The sequence below is a fragment of the Mobula hypostoma genome, chromosome 5 (assembly GCF_963921235.1).
Source record: "Mobula hypostoma chromosome 5, sMobHyp1.1, whole genome shotgun sequence".
NCBI lineage: Eukaryota > Metazoa > Chordata > Chondrichthyes > Myliobatiformes > Myliobatidae > Mobula > Mobula hypostoma.
The window spans coordinates 9,993,306-10,009,642 of NC_086101.1; the positions used below are offsets into that span (position 1 = coordinate 9,993,306).

General features: G+C 42.5%; 1 protein-coding gene across 1 annotated transcript in view; it reads right to left on the reverse strand.

The window, feature by feature from the left end:
• The window catches only part of LOC134346437 (uncharacterized), a 119,092-nt gene that overhangs the window by 41,716 nt on the left and 61,039 nt on the right, over positions 1 to 16,337 (reverse strand). The window contains 3 exon segments of the mRNA XM_063047806.1: positions 56 to 580; positions 11,562 to 11,680; positions 11,776 to 11,798. Coding sequence (XP_062903876.1) covers positions 56 to 580; positions 11,562 to 11,680; positions 11,776 to 11,798 — 667 coding nt within the window.

A 16,337-nucleotide genomic window follows, 5' to 3' on the forward strand; every position in this document is an offset into this window, starting at 1 on the left:
TATTTACACTGACTTACTCCTGACGCCGGCCCAGCGACTCGACCCGTTTACAGACCCGGAGCGGAACCGGAGCAGATTCTCAGCCACTGGTTTGTATATCCCGTCCAGAAGAAAGGATAAAGTTTCCCCGTGAATTTATTCCCAGTGAAGGTGTAGAGATGGAACTTGGTCTCTGCGTTGTAAAATGAAACTGTCCCGGACTCGTAACTGAGATAAACTCCCACCCTCCCGGGGATGGGACCGGCAGGGAGACGGGACTCAGGGGAGGTGAGAACCCTCATTACAAGATCATCCCGCCTGATGGTCCAGAATCCGGTCTCAGGAATCAGTCTGACCTGTCTCTTCCTCTCCACAGATTCTGCGGCGACTCCCAGACCCCAGTACCGATTCTCCGTCACCTCCACCTCCCAGTAATGTCTCCCCGATGTGAATCCCTCCGATCCCAGCACACAAAACCAGTATGTGAACCTCTTCCCGGTGTCAGGGAGATTCCGCCGGGTCCCGGTCCGTCTCACACTCTTCCGATCCTCAGACACCTTGAGCTCCGGATTCGCCGTTTCCACATCCAGGGTGACAGAGACTGGGGGGAGAAGCAGAGAATTAGAGAGTCCCCGGGGATCGGGGGGAGACTCGGGCAGCGCGGCCCCGGGACCGGGGGAGAGGCCGATGGGGCTCGGGCACAGTCGGATGGCCGACAGGACCCTTTACCGCGTTTTATCCTACTACAGCGGCTGGACAACCAGACCTTGCCTAGATTTTCCCAATCAACGCACACAAAATTTTAGACGAGCCTGCTAAGTCAAGTATCATGCGTGGAGGGAGATAGTCGATGTCTGAGGTCGAGACCTTTCCTCAGGAATGGAAGGAAAGACGGGAGATAGCCAGTGGAAGAGCTGGAACAACAACTGGATCCAGATAAGGAAGGGGTGAGTGAATACTGGAGGCATTTAAAAAGGAGGGAAATTTTCAGCCAAATTCTTTCCTCGAAAAACTCTGTAAAAATGGTTAGACATGACCCATCATGCATGACGCCATCAGTCCATGTATACCTTCCAATAACTTTCCTATGATTGATATCAAGCTCACTGAACTATAATTTCCTGGATATTTTTTAGAGCATTTCTTTCTTTCTTTCTTTCTTTTTAAATCTTTTTATTAATTTTTCAAAATTATAAACTCAGTAACAAAGTTGGTACAAAGAGATTGGAAAAATGTTCATCAGTATATATAAAATGAATTTTAAGTAACATAGAAATAAAAGACTTCCAAACTCATAATGAGATTAAACATTACAAAGAAATAAAAAGAAAAAGAAAAAAAAAACCAAAAGAAAAAGAGAAAAAAAAACCCCAAAAAAGGCAAAACAGGGCTGGACCAACAACTTGTATCAGACATGATCCATAATGTCGCTCACTCCGCTCCTCTCATCATATAATTTTAGAGAAAAGATTCGGAAAGGTCGGATTACATCATATGAAAAAGTTGCATAAAAGGTTTCCAGGTATCTTCAAATTTAACCTAAGGGTCAAAAATATCACTTCTAATTTTTTCTAAATTTAAACTTAATATGGTTTGAGAAAGCCATTGAAATGTAGTTGGAGGATTAATTTCCTTCCAGTTCAACAAAATAGATCTTCTCGCCATTAAAGTAACAAAAGCTATCATTCGAGAGGCTGAAGAAGACAAAGATCTATGTTCTACCATTGGCAATCCAAAGATTGCCGTAATAGGATGGGGTTTTAAATCAAAGCATAGAACTGCTGAAATAATATCAAAAATGTCTTTCCAATATTTTTCCAAAAGAGGACAGGACCAAAACATATGAGTTAAAGAAGCCACTTCAGAGTGACATCTATCACAAGTAGGGTTTATATGGGAATAAAAACGAGCTAGTTTATCTTTGGACATATGAGCTCTGTGTACTACTTTAAATTGTATTAAAGTATGTTTAGCACATATAGAAGAAGTACTAACTAATTGAAAAATTTTATCCCATTTCTCTGGTAGGGGAAGTTGAAGTTCCCTTTCCCATTCATTTTTAATTTTATCAGATATATCTGGCTGTAATTTCATAATTATATCATAAATTATTGCTATTAATCCCTTCTGCAAAGGATTAAAACCTAAAATTTTATCAAGAATGCCAGAAGGACTTGAAGTCGGAAAGATAGGCAATGTAGTATTTAAAAAATTTCTTATTTGTAAGTATCTTAAAAAAATGGAATCTAGGCAAATCAAATTTCTCAGATAGCTGCTCAAAAGACATAAAGCAGTAATCCAAAACTAAATCATGAAAACATATTATGCCTTTCGTTTTCCATATCAAAAAGGCTTGGTCCATTACCGAGGCTTGGAAAAAAAATTAGATGTAATAGGACTTGATAACATAAATTTATTCAGGCCAAAAAATTTATGAAACTGAAACCATATTTGCAATGTATGTTTAACTATAGGGTTGAAAATTTGTTTATTCAATTTGGATAATGCAAAAGGCAATGAAGTTCCTAAAATGGAGTCTAAAGAAAACCCTTGTACAGAATGGCCTTCAAGGTTTACCCAATGTGGGCTTGGAGTTATATTCCAATCTTGCGTCCAAAATATTAAGTATCAGATATTAATTGCCCAGTAGTAAAATCTTAGGACAGGCAATGCCAAACCACCCTCTTTCTTAGATTTCTGTAAGTATTTTTTTTACTTAATCTGGGATTTCTATTTTGCCATATATAAGAAGAAATTTTAGAGTCAATGGTATCAAAAAAAGATTTAGGAATAAAAATCAGTATCGCTTGAAATAAATATAAAAATTTGGGTAAAATAATCATTTTAAAAGCATTAATACGGCCAATCAATGATAGAGACAAAGGGGACCATCTAGTAATCAATTGTTTAACCTGATTAATTAATGGTAAAAGGTTGAGATTGAATAGATCCTTATGTCCCTTAGTAATTTTAACTCCCAAATAAGTAAAATAATCAGTAATCAGTCTAAATGGAGAATTTCTATAAATAGGAACCTGCATATTTAATGGAAAGAGTTCACTCTTACTTAGGTTCAGTTTATAACCAGAAAAGCTACTAAACTGAGCAAGCAAAGTTAATACTGTCGGAATAGATTTTCCTGGGTTAGAAATATATAATAGTAGATCATCTGCATATAGTGATAATTTATGAGTCTCATTTCCATGAGTAATACCAAATATATTAGGGAAGTCACGAATGGCAATAGCTAGCGGTTCCAAGGCAATATCAAATAGTAATGGACTAAGAGGGCAACCCTGCCTAGTACCACGGAATAAATGAAAAATAGGGGATCTTTGGTTGTTAGTAAATACCGAGGCCAAAGGGGTAAAATATATCAGATTAATCCAGGAAATGAATATTGGACTAAAATTAAATTTCTCAAGGGTATTGAATAAATATACCCATTCAACTCTATCAAAAGCTTTTTCAGTATCCAATGAAATGACACATTCTGGAATTTTGGGTGAAGGCGTATAAACGATATTTGTTAATCTAATATTAAAAAAAGAGTGACGGTTTTTAATAAATCCAGTTTGATCAGCAGAAATAATTTGGGGTAATACATTCTCCAATCTCATTGCCAATATTTTAGAAAAAAATCTTAGAATCGACATTCAGCAGAGATATAGGTCTATAAGATGCACATTCAGTAGGATCCTTATCTTTTTTAAGAATTAGGGAAATAGAAGCTCGATAGAAAGATTGTGGTAACTTACCTGTTGAAACTGCATCCCTAAAAACACTACATAGCCAAGGAGTTAGTGTAGTTGAGAAAAATTTTAAAATTCTACTGTAGAGCATTTCTTAAACAGTGAAACAACATTAGCTGTACAGTACTCCAATCCCTCGGTATCTGACCCATTAAATATCTCTGCTAGGGCCCCTGCAATTTCTGCGTTTGCCTCCTACAAGGTCCAAGGGAACACCTTGTCAGGCCCCAGCAATTTATCAACCCTAATTAGCCTCAAGACAACAAACACCTCCTCCTCTAATCTGTATAGGTTCTGTTGGAAACCACTGTTTTTTTAAATAATACTTTGAATACAATTTGTACTTTTTAACAAACTCGTGTATTTTTCACAGTATGTGGTGGTCTGGCAGAAAGCGGTGACCTGACGTTTATCACCTTTCTCATTTTGATTGGCGAAGTATCAGCACATTACTTACGTGATCTAATTGTTTTAACTATGTAGCCTATTAACTAATTTATTTCTGTCCAAGGAATTTTGGTTATCTAGATTATAATAGGTGCCATCTTTCTCTTTTTTTGTTTTCACATCCTTTGCTCTTAATTTATCTCTTAGCATTGTTTCGCAACTCTTCATTTAGTTTGCCTAGTATTTGTATGTTTGATTGTACTTTACAATAAATTATCATTGTAATTAAGACTGCACATCATTCCTGACTCCTGGAAGAACCCTATAGATCAGAAAATAAGCTGAGATTCAACAGGTCCATGAAGCTGATGCCACCTTCGCTCATTTCTACAGACTCTGCGTCCATCTCCTGAGTAAATACAGATTCAAAATATTCATTTAATCTCTCTTTTGGTAACACACATGGATTACCATTCTGACTTCCAGATGACCAACTTTGTCCTTTCAATCTGTTTGCTCTTAACACATATCTAAAATCCCTTAGGATTCTCCTTTAACTTGTTTGCTAGGGCAACTCATGCCTTCTTTTAGCCCTTCTTAAGTGTTCCTTTGCATTTCTTATACTGCATAAGCAACTCATTTGTTCTTACCTGCCTTTGCCTGCTATGTACCTCCTTTTTTTTAAAATGAGGGCCTCACTATCTCTTGAAAACCAAGGCTCTCTAAACTTCTTTTCGCTGCCTTTAATTCTGACAGTCACATACAAGCTTTGCCCTCTCAAAATTTCACTTTTGTAGGCCTCCCACTTACCAAGTACACATTTGCCAAAAGCAGCCTCTTCAAACCCACATGCCAGATCAATTCTGATACCATAAAAATTGGCCTTTCTCCAATTTAGAATCTCAGCCCACAGACCAGACCTAACTTTTAGCGTAATTGCTTTGAAACTAATGGCATTGTGGTCATTAGATGCAAAATGTACTTCTACACAGATTTCTGTCAACTGCCCCATCTCATTCCTAAATAGCAACTCTCTCTTTGGGACTTCTATGTTCTGATGAAGGAAACTTTCTGAACACATTTGACAAACTCTCTCCCATCTAGTCCTTTTACAGTATGGGAGTCCCAGTCAATGTGGAAAGTTAAAATCTCCTATTATAACAACCTAATATTTCTTGCAACTGCCTGTGCTCTCTCTGCAAATTTGTTCCTCTAAATCCCTTGGACTGTTGAGGAATCTGTTACAGTTCAGAGGAGTTGCTTTGTGTGCCAATGTCCAGGGCACCTAGCAAGGAAGATGTGGAGTACTTTGCCATGTATTCAACCTGAGCCTGAGGCTCCAGAGGGTTCCTGTGCTGTGGAAGACGTCCTGCCTTGTCCCTGTGCTGAAGATGCCGTGCCCCAGTGGCCTCAATGACTACAGACCGGTGGCATTGACCTCCCACATCATGAAGACCCTGGAGAGACTTGTTCTGGAGCTGCTCCGGCCTATGATCAGGCCACACTTAGATCCCCTCCAGTTCGCCTACCAGCCCCGACTAGGAGTTGAGGATGCCAGCGTCTACCTGCTGAACCGTGTCTACGCCCACCTGGACAAGCCAGCGAGCACTGTGAGTGTCATGTTTTTTGACTTCTCCAGTGCGTTCAACACCATCTGCCTGCTCTGCTGGGGGAGAAGCTGACAGCGATGCAGGTGGATGCTCCCCTTGTGTCATGGATCCTGATTACCAGACCGGCAGACCACAGTACGTGTGCTTGCAACACTGTTTGTCTGACAGAGTGATCAGCAGCACTGGGGCTCCACAGGGGACTGTCTGGTCTCCCTTTCTCTTCATCATTTACACCTCAGACTTCAACTACTGCACAGAGTCTTGTCATCTCCAGAGGTTTTTGGATGACTCTGCCATAGTTGGATGCATCAGCAAGGGAGATGAGGCTGAGTACAGGGCTATGGTAGGAAACTTTGTCACATGGTGTGAGCAGAATTATCTGCAGCTTAATGTGAAAAAGACTAAGGAGCTGGTGGTAGACCTGAGGAGAGCTAAGGTACCGGTGACCCAGGGGGTCAGTGTGGACATGGTGGAGGATTACAAGTACCTGGAGATAAAAAATTGACAATAAACTGGACTGGTCAAAGAACACTGAGGCTGTCTACAAGAAGGGTCAGAGCCGTCTCTATTTCCTGAGGAGACTGAGGTCCTTTAACATCTGCCAGACGATGCTGAGGATGTTCTACGAGTCTGTGGTGGCCAGTGCTATCATGTTTGCTGTTGTGTGCTGGGACAGCAGGCTGAGGGTAGCAGACACCAACAGAATCAACAAACTCATTCGTAAGGCCAGTGATGTTGTGGGGATGGAACTGGACTCTCTGACGGTGGTGTCTGAAAAGAGGATGCTGTCCAAGTTGCATGCCATCTTGGACAATGTCTCCCATCCACTACATAATGTACTGGGTGGCCACAGGAGTACATTCAGCCAGAGACTCATTCCTCCGAGATGCAGCACAGAGTGTCATAGGAAGTCATTCCTGCCTGTGGCCTTCAAACTTTACAACTCCTCCCTCGGAGGGTCAGACACCCTGAGCCAATAGGCTGGTCCTGGACTTATTTCATAATTTACTGGCATAATTTACATATTACTATTTAACTATTTATGGTTCTATTACTACTTATTATTTATGGTGCAACTGTAACGAAAATCCAATTTCCCCCGGGATCAATAAAGTATGACTATGACTATGAAAGGTAAAGGAGATGATTTGGTACAGCTGTGACCTCTCAGGCGTGGTTGGAGGCAGTGTCTTGAGAGACTATGAGAATCTCTCATTAAAGCAGACAGAATTCATGTGTGACAGTGGAAAAGCGTGTATGGAACCAGCGGAGATAGCAGAGGTACTCACTAGCACGGGAGGGCATAGTTTTAAGGTGCTTGTAAGTAGGTACAGAGGAGATGTCAGAGGTAGGTTTTTTTACACAGAAAGTGTTGAGTGCATGGAATGGGCGTGAGGGCGGTGGTGGAGGCGGAAACGATAGGGTCTTTTAAGAGACTCCTGGATATGTACATGGAGCTTAGAAAAATAGAGGGCTATGGGTAAGCCTAGGTAGTTCTAAGGTAAGGATATGTTTGGCATAGCTTTGCAGCCGAAGGGCAGAGAGGGCAATGAGGGCAGAGAGAAGTCAGCCCCAGATACTTGAGTTCAAGCGAGTGTAGATTCCTGGATGTGCCCAAACAATGAAGGTATTACTGTAGGGATAGGCACACTAAGCAAATAGAAACACTTTTATACTACCAGCACTATCTTTCTCTGGTGGCTTTCACTGACAGTCACAACACCATTCCTCCTTTAATCCCTCCCACTCAGTTGCATCCAAACCAACTGAACCCCAGAATGTTGAGTTGCCAGTCCTGCCTCTCCTGAAGCCAAGTCTCACTAATGGCTACAATATCATAATTCCACCTGTTGATCCACACCCTGAGCTCATCTGCCTTTCCTACGATACTTCTTTCACCACGCTCAACCTTTTGATTCTGAGCTTTGACTGAGGTCTTAACAATATCTGTCTCCACAACCTCTCCATTATCTGTTCTGGCATTCTGGTTCCAATCATCCTGCAACTGTACTTTAAACCTCACCCCCTCCGCACTAGCAAACCTTCCCACTAGGATATTACTCCCCCTCCAGTCCAGATGCAAATCGTCCCTTCTGTACAGGTCCTACATTCCCTGGAAGAGCACCTAATGACCCAGAAATCTGACCCCAACACCAACCCCTTAGCCACATGTTAAACAGTATAATCTTCTAATTTTTGGCCTCAGTAGCACATGGTACAGATAGCAATCCCGAGATCACAAGGTCCTGCCCTTTGACTTAGCATCTGCCTCGCTGAAATCACTTTGCAGAACCATGTCACTTTTCCTACCTATGTCATTGCACTGGACTACATGGACTGCAATCTCTGGCTGCTCACTCTCTCACTTCAGAATGCTATGGACTCAATCTAAGATATCCTGGACCATCTGAGAATCTCATTTTCGTCCACAGAACCTCCTTTCTGTTCCCCTAACTAATAAGTCCCCTATCACCACAGCTTGCTTCTTCTTCCCTCTTCCCTTCTGAGTCACAGAGCCAGAGACTTTCCTCTGCAAGGTCATTCCCCCCCCCCGCCCCGCCAGGCAATATGCAACAGTATCCTGTTGTTGCGGGAGATGGTCACAGACATACTCTGCACTGTCTGCTTAACCCCGTTCCCTTTCCTGACTGTCACCCAGATTCCTGTGTACTGCAGTTTGAGTGCAAGTGTAGTCATCAGGGACACTGCAGGGCTCTCTGTCTTCCTACATCCCACAAGAGGAGCATTTAGCTATCCTGCCTGGCATCCCTATTGTTCTAAATGAGGAAATATACAGAAGGACAAATCTATCTACAGCTTTTCAGTTGCCCTCACCGAAACCTCTCCTTGGTGAAGCCTCAGAGAGCTAAAGCCTCAAAATCTCAACTCTGAATCTGTCCACTCCAACAGTGACCACTCCAGCAGTGACCACTCCAGCAGTGGTCACTGCACTCGCCCTGCCTTATTTTAATTTGTTGTTTCCAATACATCCCCATCGCTGACTGGACACTGCTCAAAACACCAAACTGCCACCAGTCAAGCCTTATCTACTGAATCTGCATTCCTGAGTGAGCCACATCTTCTCACCCTTTGGATCTCTGACTGGCCGCTGCTCAGAAGTCCAAGTTGCTGTGCGTTGCTGCCTTATCTACTCAATCACTATGTCTCTGATCACCGATTGGCCGCTGCCCAAAAGTGCAATACTACATCTCTCTGCCATTCAATGGCTCACTGGCCAAGTTGATCAAGACCCCATTGTAATATTTGCTAAGCAATGGGCATCAGGACAATGTAGTTCAGAGTTCAATTCTGTCATTGTCTGTTAGGAGGTTGTACATTGTCTGCATGACTGTGTGGGTTTCTGCCAGGTCTCTGGATTCCCCCCACAGTACAAAGGTTACAAAGATTATTGATCACAGTGTAATAAAAATGATATTAGCAATTCAGTTTGTATTTTTATTGAGATACAGCATGGAATAGGCCCTTCCAGGCCTTCAAACCATGACATCAACCAATATCCTGATTTTAATCCTTGCCTAAACACAGGGCAATTTACAGTGACCAGTTAACATCCCAACCAGTATGTCTTTGGACAACTGGCACACCCAGAGGACACCCGTGGGGTCACGGGGAAAACATACAAACTGCCTGCAGGCAGCAGTGGGAATTGAACCTGGGCCATCTGTACCATAAAGCATTGTGATAATCACTACGCTACTGTGGCACCCTGTGATTAGCCTAGTGTTGAATAGCCAGGTTGCCGGGCATTTCGTCTCGTTGGGCTGGGACAGCAGGTTTCACGCTGTATATCTATTAAATAAATATGTAACACTCCTCACTGTCCACTATGCACCCGATTTTAGAGTCCTCCACAAACCTACTAAACACGTCACCTACATTCTCTCCAAATCATTCATATGAATGATGAAAAACAGTGGACCCAGCACCGATCCCTGCAGCACAACTGCTGGTCACAGGACTCCACCCAGACAATTCTGTATCCTATTCCAGATCGTACTGTATCCCATGTGATCTAACTCTGAGGAACAGCCTACCATGAAGTACTTTGTCAAATAGCTCACTAAAGTCCACGTAGACAATGCCCACTGCACTTCTATCATCCATCTTCTTTATCCATGCTGGGTATCTCTAATTAGTCCTTGACTTTCAAATAAACGTAGATCCTATCTCTCAGAATCACCTCCATTAATTTACCCTCCACCACTGTTACACTCACCAATCTGTACCTCCCAGGCTTTTCCCTTGCAGTCCAGGATAAATAAAAGTACATTAGTCCCCCTCCAGCCTTCTGTGTCACAACCACAGATTCAGCAGCACAGTAGATTCGGCAATTTCACTTGTGAATATGCATGTGCCTGCTAATTATTATTTCATTCTGATAGTATTTAACTGAATTCATTCCTTCGTAGTATTTGTCGAAACTTGAACCCAGCACAGCAACGCTTCACTGCCTGTTTGCTTTTGGCCTCGCCTGAGAAATTCGGACTGTCGAGTCAACTGACTCTGAAGGTGGTATTCACTTTATACTTAGTTGTTCTTTCTAGCTGCAGAGTAGGCTTCATTTTCCATTTGAGAATTTTAGTTAACGGCCCTGTTTGGCCTAGCGTTTATTGTATTCTTTTCTGCTTTAACACTGTTCGCATTAAAGTCTGTGAACTATTGACCCACCTCAGGTTCTCTCACTCCACACTTGGGCCATCCAAACCAGGTGACATTCTGGCTCATCACTTGTAGCAATAGATGATACACTTATCTCTGAAAGGTGCCCCACAATTTCTTCCTCAGCTTCCCACAATGATCAGGACCTGGGGATTTATCTCCCTTTCTGCATTTAAGGGTCTGCAGCACATTTGCTTCCGTAATGTGGTTGAAAATGATCATCTTCTGTAAGACACAGGAGACTGATCTTATGCCAGCCAATGGGATGGTAGATGGTAAATAGGTCACACAGAGATGATGGGTAGAAGGGCCGGTTTCTGTGCTGTATGACAATGACTCTGTGACTTTAAGTGAACTAAATGACCGAGATCCCACAGCCCACCGGTGAAGAGAATTCTGGATACACCATCTTCTGAGGGTTCACCCATCCTGAGACAGTGACCCCTGACCCTCGACTCCTCAGAGAGGGGAAACAGTCTATCTGCATCCTGTCTGTTGAGCACGTGAAGAATGTTACTTGAATTTGTTATCATACTCAGCACAGGCATCATTGGACCAGTTTACTGAGGGAAATGAGAAAATCCGGATGGAGGTTCTGGACATAATTTGCTAATCCTCCTTGGGTACATGTGTGAGAGGAAATCTGCCAGAGTATATAGTGTCTGTGTTGATCAGAGGTGAATTCCGCTTGGACTGTCTGGTCTCAGTCTCACAGTCCCATGTGGTTGTTTGATAATAACTGTGAAACCTGAAAGGCCAGCAGGGGGCAGACTTGAGTTCCCCTGAACTATCCAGGTGCATTTGTCTGATGATCCCAGCTTTTATCCCTATGGCATCATCAAAAGAATATTCATTCCGTAGCTATTTTGTTTGTATTCAACATCATCTCATGGGGAGTTTTTGCAGAACGGAAGGGATTAGGATGTGGATGTTCATTTACAGTGTGTCAACTGGTTGTACTGTGCCTCAGCCAGTGTGTTCAGGGATCTCCAGCTGACCATGTGACAGTGATGTTTCCCAGCAGGTGGGTTGGTGCTAAAATAAAATATTTATAAATGTTCCCTTTCAGTCTATTATTATAGCGATCTTTGTGTCTGAGTCTTATTTAAAGATGTCTCATGCACAATATCAAAGGAAACAGTACAAGTTTTACCTCGATTAATGGCATCAAATGATTCTTCCAAAATGTTTTTCAATAAAAAGAGGCAATTGAACTTTGCAATCGGCAGAGCACCATCTGTCACTGACAGTGAAACTTCTTCATCACAGATCCTGCAGGAGCAACACAACCCGTTATAAACTGAGCATTGGCAGGTTTTGTGCACTTTCACAACACAGACAGGGTTTCAGTGAAGAGCGTGTCCTACCTTTTCTTCTGTTGAGCTTCCTCCTGAAAGAAATAAAACACAAATCTGAATTGACTTAGACTGACCATTCAATCCTGATGGCAGGAATTACAACCAAAATATTTCAATCTTCTGAAAAGTCCCACTGACCAAACCTCGCTCACATTGACACAAAGAGTGGAAATGGATACCATAGGACATAGAATGATGGGAGAAAGTACGGAAACTTTTAAATGAAAATTCTACCGTAACCAAGAGAATGCAGATTGCAGGGAAGATTGGACTGGTTGTGTATGTTTATCTGGAGAAGATGTCAATGATGATCAGATTAAGGTTATCAATAGATTTGATTGGGTGAGGTGGAGAGGGTACCCGTACTTGTGGGGAGACTAAAAGTCAAAAATAAAATGTCAGGTGGTCTTCAATGTATCCCATAAGGAATTCAGTAAGAGAATAGGGAACTGGCTGCCACAGGTGTTCTTTAAGCCAACAGCAGAGATAAATAGAAGGGGAAGGTGATAAAGATCTGGGGAACCATGGGATTTGAGCCATTGCTGATGGGTGACTGGTGGATGGAGACTTGTGTGGAGCAGCAAAGCTATTAGGAGAAGATGGCCCAAATGGCCTAACCACGATAAGGAATGGGATGTAATTTAACATTGGACAAAGCAAAATAAAATGGTAAATTTCCCGCAAATGCCTCCACCAATGGAAACTGGCCAGAGATAACCAATTATTAATCCCAGTTAAATCTGATATATGTGTGTCAAATTCCGGATGCCAATGTTAGTCCCAAATCATTGGCACAGTCCCCCTTGCAATCAATACAACACGGGGAAAGGAGCAGGGGGAGACCATCAAACCCCTCAAACCTGAAACTCTAGTCATGGTTGATCTACCTCTCATCTCCTCTCCTCTTCTTTGCTGGGTTCCAAATGTTCGCAATTCCCCATTTTGTTTTCAAATTTTATCCACCTCTACTTTAACATCAAGCCAGTTAACCTCTCCACCTATTTTGTGCAAAGAATTCTGGAGATTCACTGCTCATGGTGAGAAGAAATTTATAAAGACCCCAGTATTAGATGACCAGGCATTTGCCATGAAATTATGTCCCCACTTTCCAGATCCTCCCACACATAAAACCTTGAGATAGAGGAGCAGAAGTAGGCCATTTGGCCCATCGAGTTTGCTCTGCCATTCAATCATGGGCTGATCCACTTCATCCAGTTATTCCTACTCCCCTGCCTTCAGCCCATATTCTTTGATGCCCTGGCTAATCAAGAATCTATCTATCTCTGTCTTAAATACATCCAATGACTTGGCCTCCACAGCCGCTTGTGGCTACAAATCCACAGATTTACCACCTTCCGATTAAATCAATTTCTCCGCATCTCACTTCTAAAAGGTCACCCTTAAATCCTGAAGTCATGCCTTCTTTCCAAGAATCCACTACCATGGAAAATAACTTTGCCATATCTAATCTGTTCAGGCCTTTTAACATGCAGATTGTTTCTATGAGATCCCCCCTTCATTCTCCAGAACTTCAAGAGCTGCCAGACGTTCCTCATATGGTAACCCTCTCATTCCTGGAATCATTCTCATGAATCTTCTCTGAACCCTCTCCAATGTCAGTATATCCTTTCTAAAATAATGATCCCAAAACTGCACACAATTCTCCAAGTGTGGTCTCACGATTGCCTTATAGTGCCTCAACATCATAACCCTGCTCTTAGATTCTGTACCTTTAGAAATGACTGCCAACATTGCATTCACCTTCTTCACAACAGACTCAAACTGGAGTTTAACCTTCAGGGTATCTTGCACAGGGACTTCCAAGTCCCTTTGCATCTCTGCATTTTGAATTCTCTCCCCATCTAAATAATAGTCTGCCCATTTATTTCGTCCACCAAAGTGCGTGACCATACACTTTCCAACATTGAATTTCATTTGCCACTTCTTTGCCCATTCCCCTAAACTATCTAAGTCTCTCTGTTTCCTCAACACTACCCGCTCCTCCACCTATCTTTGTATCATTGGCAAATTTAGCCACAAATCTATTTATACTATACTCCAAATCATTGACGTACATCGTAAAAAGCAACGATCCCAACACCGACCCCTGCGGAACTCCACTGGTAACTGGCAGCCAGCCAGAATAGGATCCCTTTATTCCCACTCTCTGTTTTCTGCCAATCAGCCAATGCTCCACCCATGCTAGTAACTCCCCTGAAATTCCATGGGTTCTAATCTTGCTCAGCAGCCTCATGTGTGGCACTTTGTCAAAGGCTTTCTGAAAATCCAAGTACACCACATCTATTACATCTCCTTTGTCTACCCTGCTTGTAATTTCCTCAAAGAATTGCAGTAGGTTTGTCAGGCAGGATTTTCCTTTCAGGAAACCATGTTGGCTTTGCCCTATCTTGTCATGTGCCTCCAGGTACTCCATAATCTCATCCCTAACAATCGATTCCAACAACTTCCCAACCACTGATGTCAGGCTAACAGGTCTATAGTTTCCTTTCTGCTGCCTCCCACCCTTTTTCCAGTCATCCGATACATTGCCAGAAGTTATCAATTTTTGAAAGATCATTGTTAATGCTTTCACAGTCTCTCCAGCTACTTCCTTCAGAACCCACGGTTGCAATCCACCAGGTCCAGGAGATTTATCCACCCTCAGATCATTAAGCTTCCTGAGAACCTACTCAGTCATAATTTTCACTGCACAAACTTCACTTCCCTGACGCTCTTGAATGTCCAGTACACTGCAGATGTCTTCCACTGTGAAGACTGATGCAAAATTTGCATTCAGTTCCTCTGCCTCTCTCATTACAATATCTCCAGCGTCATTTTGTATTGGTCCTATATCTGCCCTTGACTCTCTTTTACCCCTTATATACTTAAAAAGCTTTTAGTATTTTCTTTGATATTAGTCCTCAGCTTCCCCTGATAATTCATCTTTTCCTTCCTAATGACCTTCTCAGTTTCCTTCTGCAAGTTTTTAAAAGCTCCCCTATCCTCTGTCTTCCCTCTAGCTCTGGCTTCTTTGTATGTCCTCTCTCTTGCTTTTACTTTGGCTCTGACTTCACTTGTCAGCCACGGTCATGTCCTTCTTCGCTTTGAATATTTCTTCTTATTTGCAATATATCTGTCTTGCTCTTTCCATATTTTTCACTGAAACTCTGCTGTCCTTCTTGCTGGTGTCCCTTTCCAGTCAACTTCGGCCAGTTTTCCTCTCATGTCATTGTAATTTCTTTTATTCCACTGAAACACCAACACATTGGATTTTACTTTTTCCCTCTCAAATTTCAATGTGAACCGATCATATTGTGATCACTGTTCCCTAAAGGTTCCTTAACCTTAAGCTCTCTTATCACCTCCGGATCATTGCGCAACACCCATTCCAGCACAGCTGATCCCCTAGCAGGCTCAAGAACAAGCTGTTCTAAAAAACCGTCCCTTACAACTTCTACAAATTCTCTCTCTTGAGGTCCAGTACCGGCCTGGTTTTCCCAATCCACTTTCATGTTAAAATCCCCAATGATTATCATGACATTGCCTTTCTGACACGCCTTTTCTATCTCCTGCTGTAATTTGTAATCCACCTCCCAGCTGCTGTTTGGAGCCCTGTATACTACTGCCATTAGGGTCCTTTTATCATTGCTATTTCTTAACTCAATCCATAGAGATTCTACACCTTCCGATCCTATGTCATCTCTTTCCAATGATTTAATATTTCTTATACACAGAGCCCCACCACCGCCTCTGCCTACTAACCTATCTTTCTAATACACCATATATCCTTGAACGTTCAGCTCCCAATGGCAGCCATCTTCTAGCCAAGTTTCAGAGATGGCCAAAACATCGTACTTGCCAATCTGTGGTTGAATTTGAAGAACATCCATTTTATTCCTTATTCTGTGTGCACTTATATTAAGTATAACACTTTCAGTCCAGTATTTGTTGCTTTCTGTTTTAACTGCACCAGGCCTCTGTTTCCCTGTAATTCATGCCATTGGCTGTGATTAAACCTCCTCTCCAGCCTATTCTTTCTATTATCTCTGTTGCATGCTATCTTTGATTTATTTCCGTTTTCCCCTTCCTCAACCATTTCACTCCAGTTCCCATCCCCCTGCCAAATTAGTTTAAACGCTCCCTAACAGCTCTATTAAATGTGCCCGCTAGGATGTTGGACCCCTTTGGGATCAGGTGTAACCTGTTCTTTTTGTACAGGTCATACCTCCCCCAGAAGAGGCCCCAATGATCCAGGAATCTGAAGCCCTGCCCACTACACCAGTCTCTCAGCCACACATTAATATGCCTGTTCATGCTATTCTTGCACTCGCTAGCATATGGCACAGGCAGCAATCCTGAGATTTGTACTCTAGAGGTCCCGTTTTTCAGCTTCCTACCTAACTCCCTGAATTCTCTCTTCAGGACCTCCTCCCTTTTTCTACCTATGTCATTGGTACCAGCATGTACCAAGAAATCTAGCTGGTCACCCTCTCCCTTCAGAATACTCTCCACCCGATCCGAGACATCCTGTACCCTGGCACCTGGGAGGCAACACACCATGCGGGTATCTC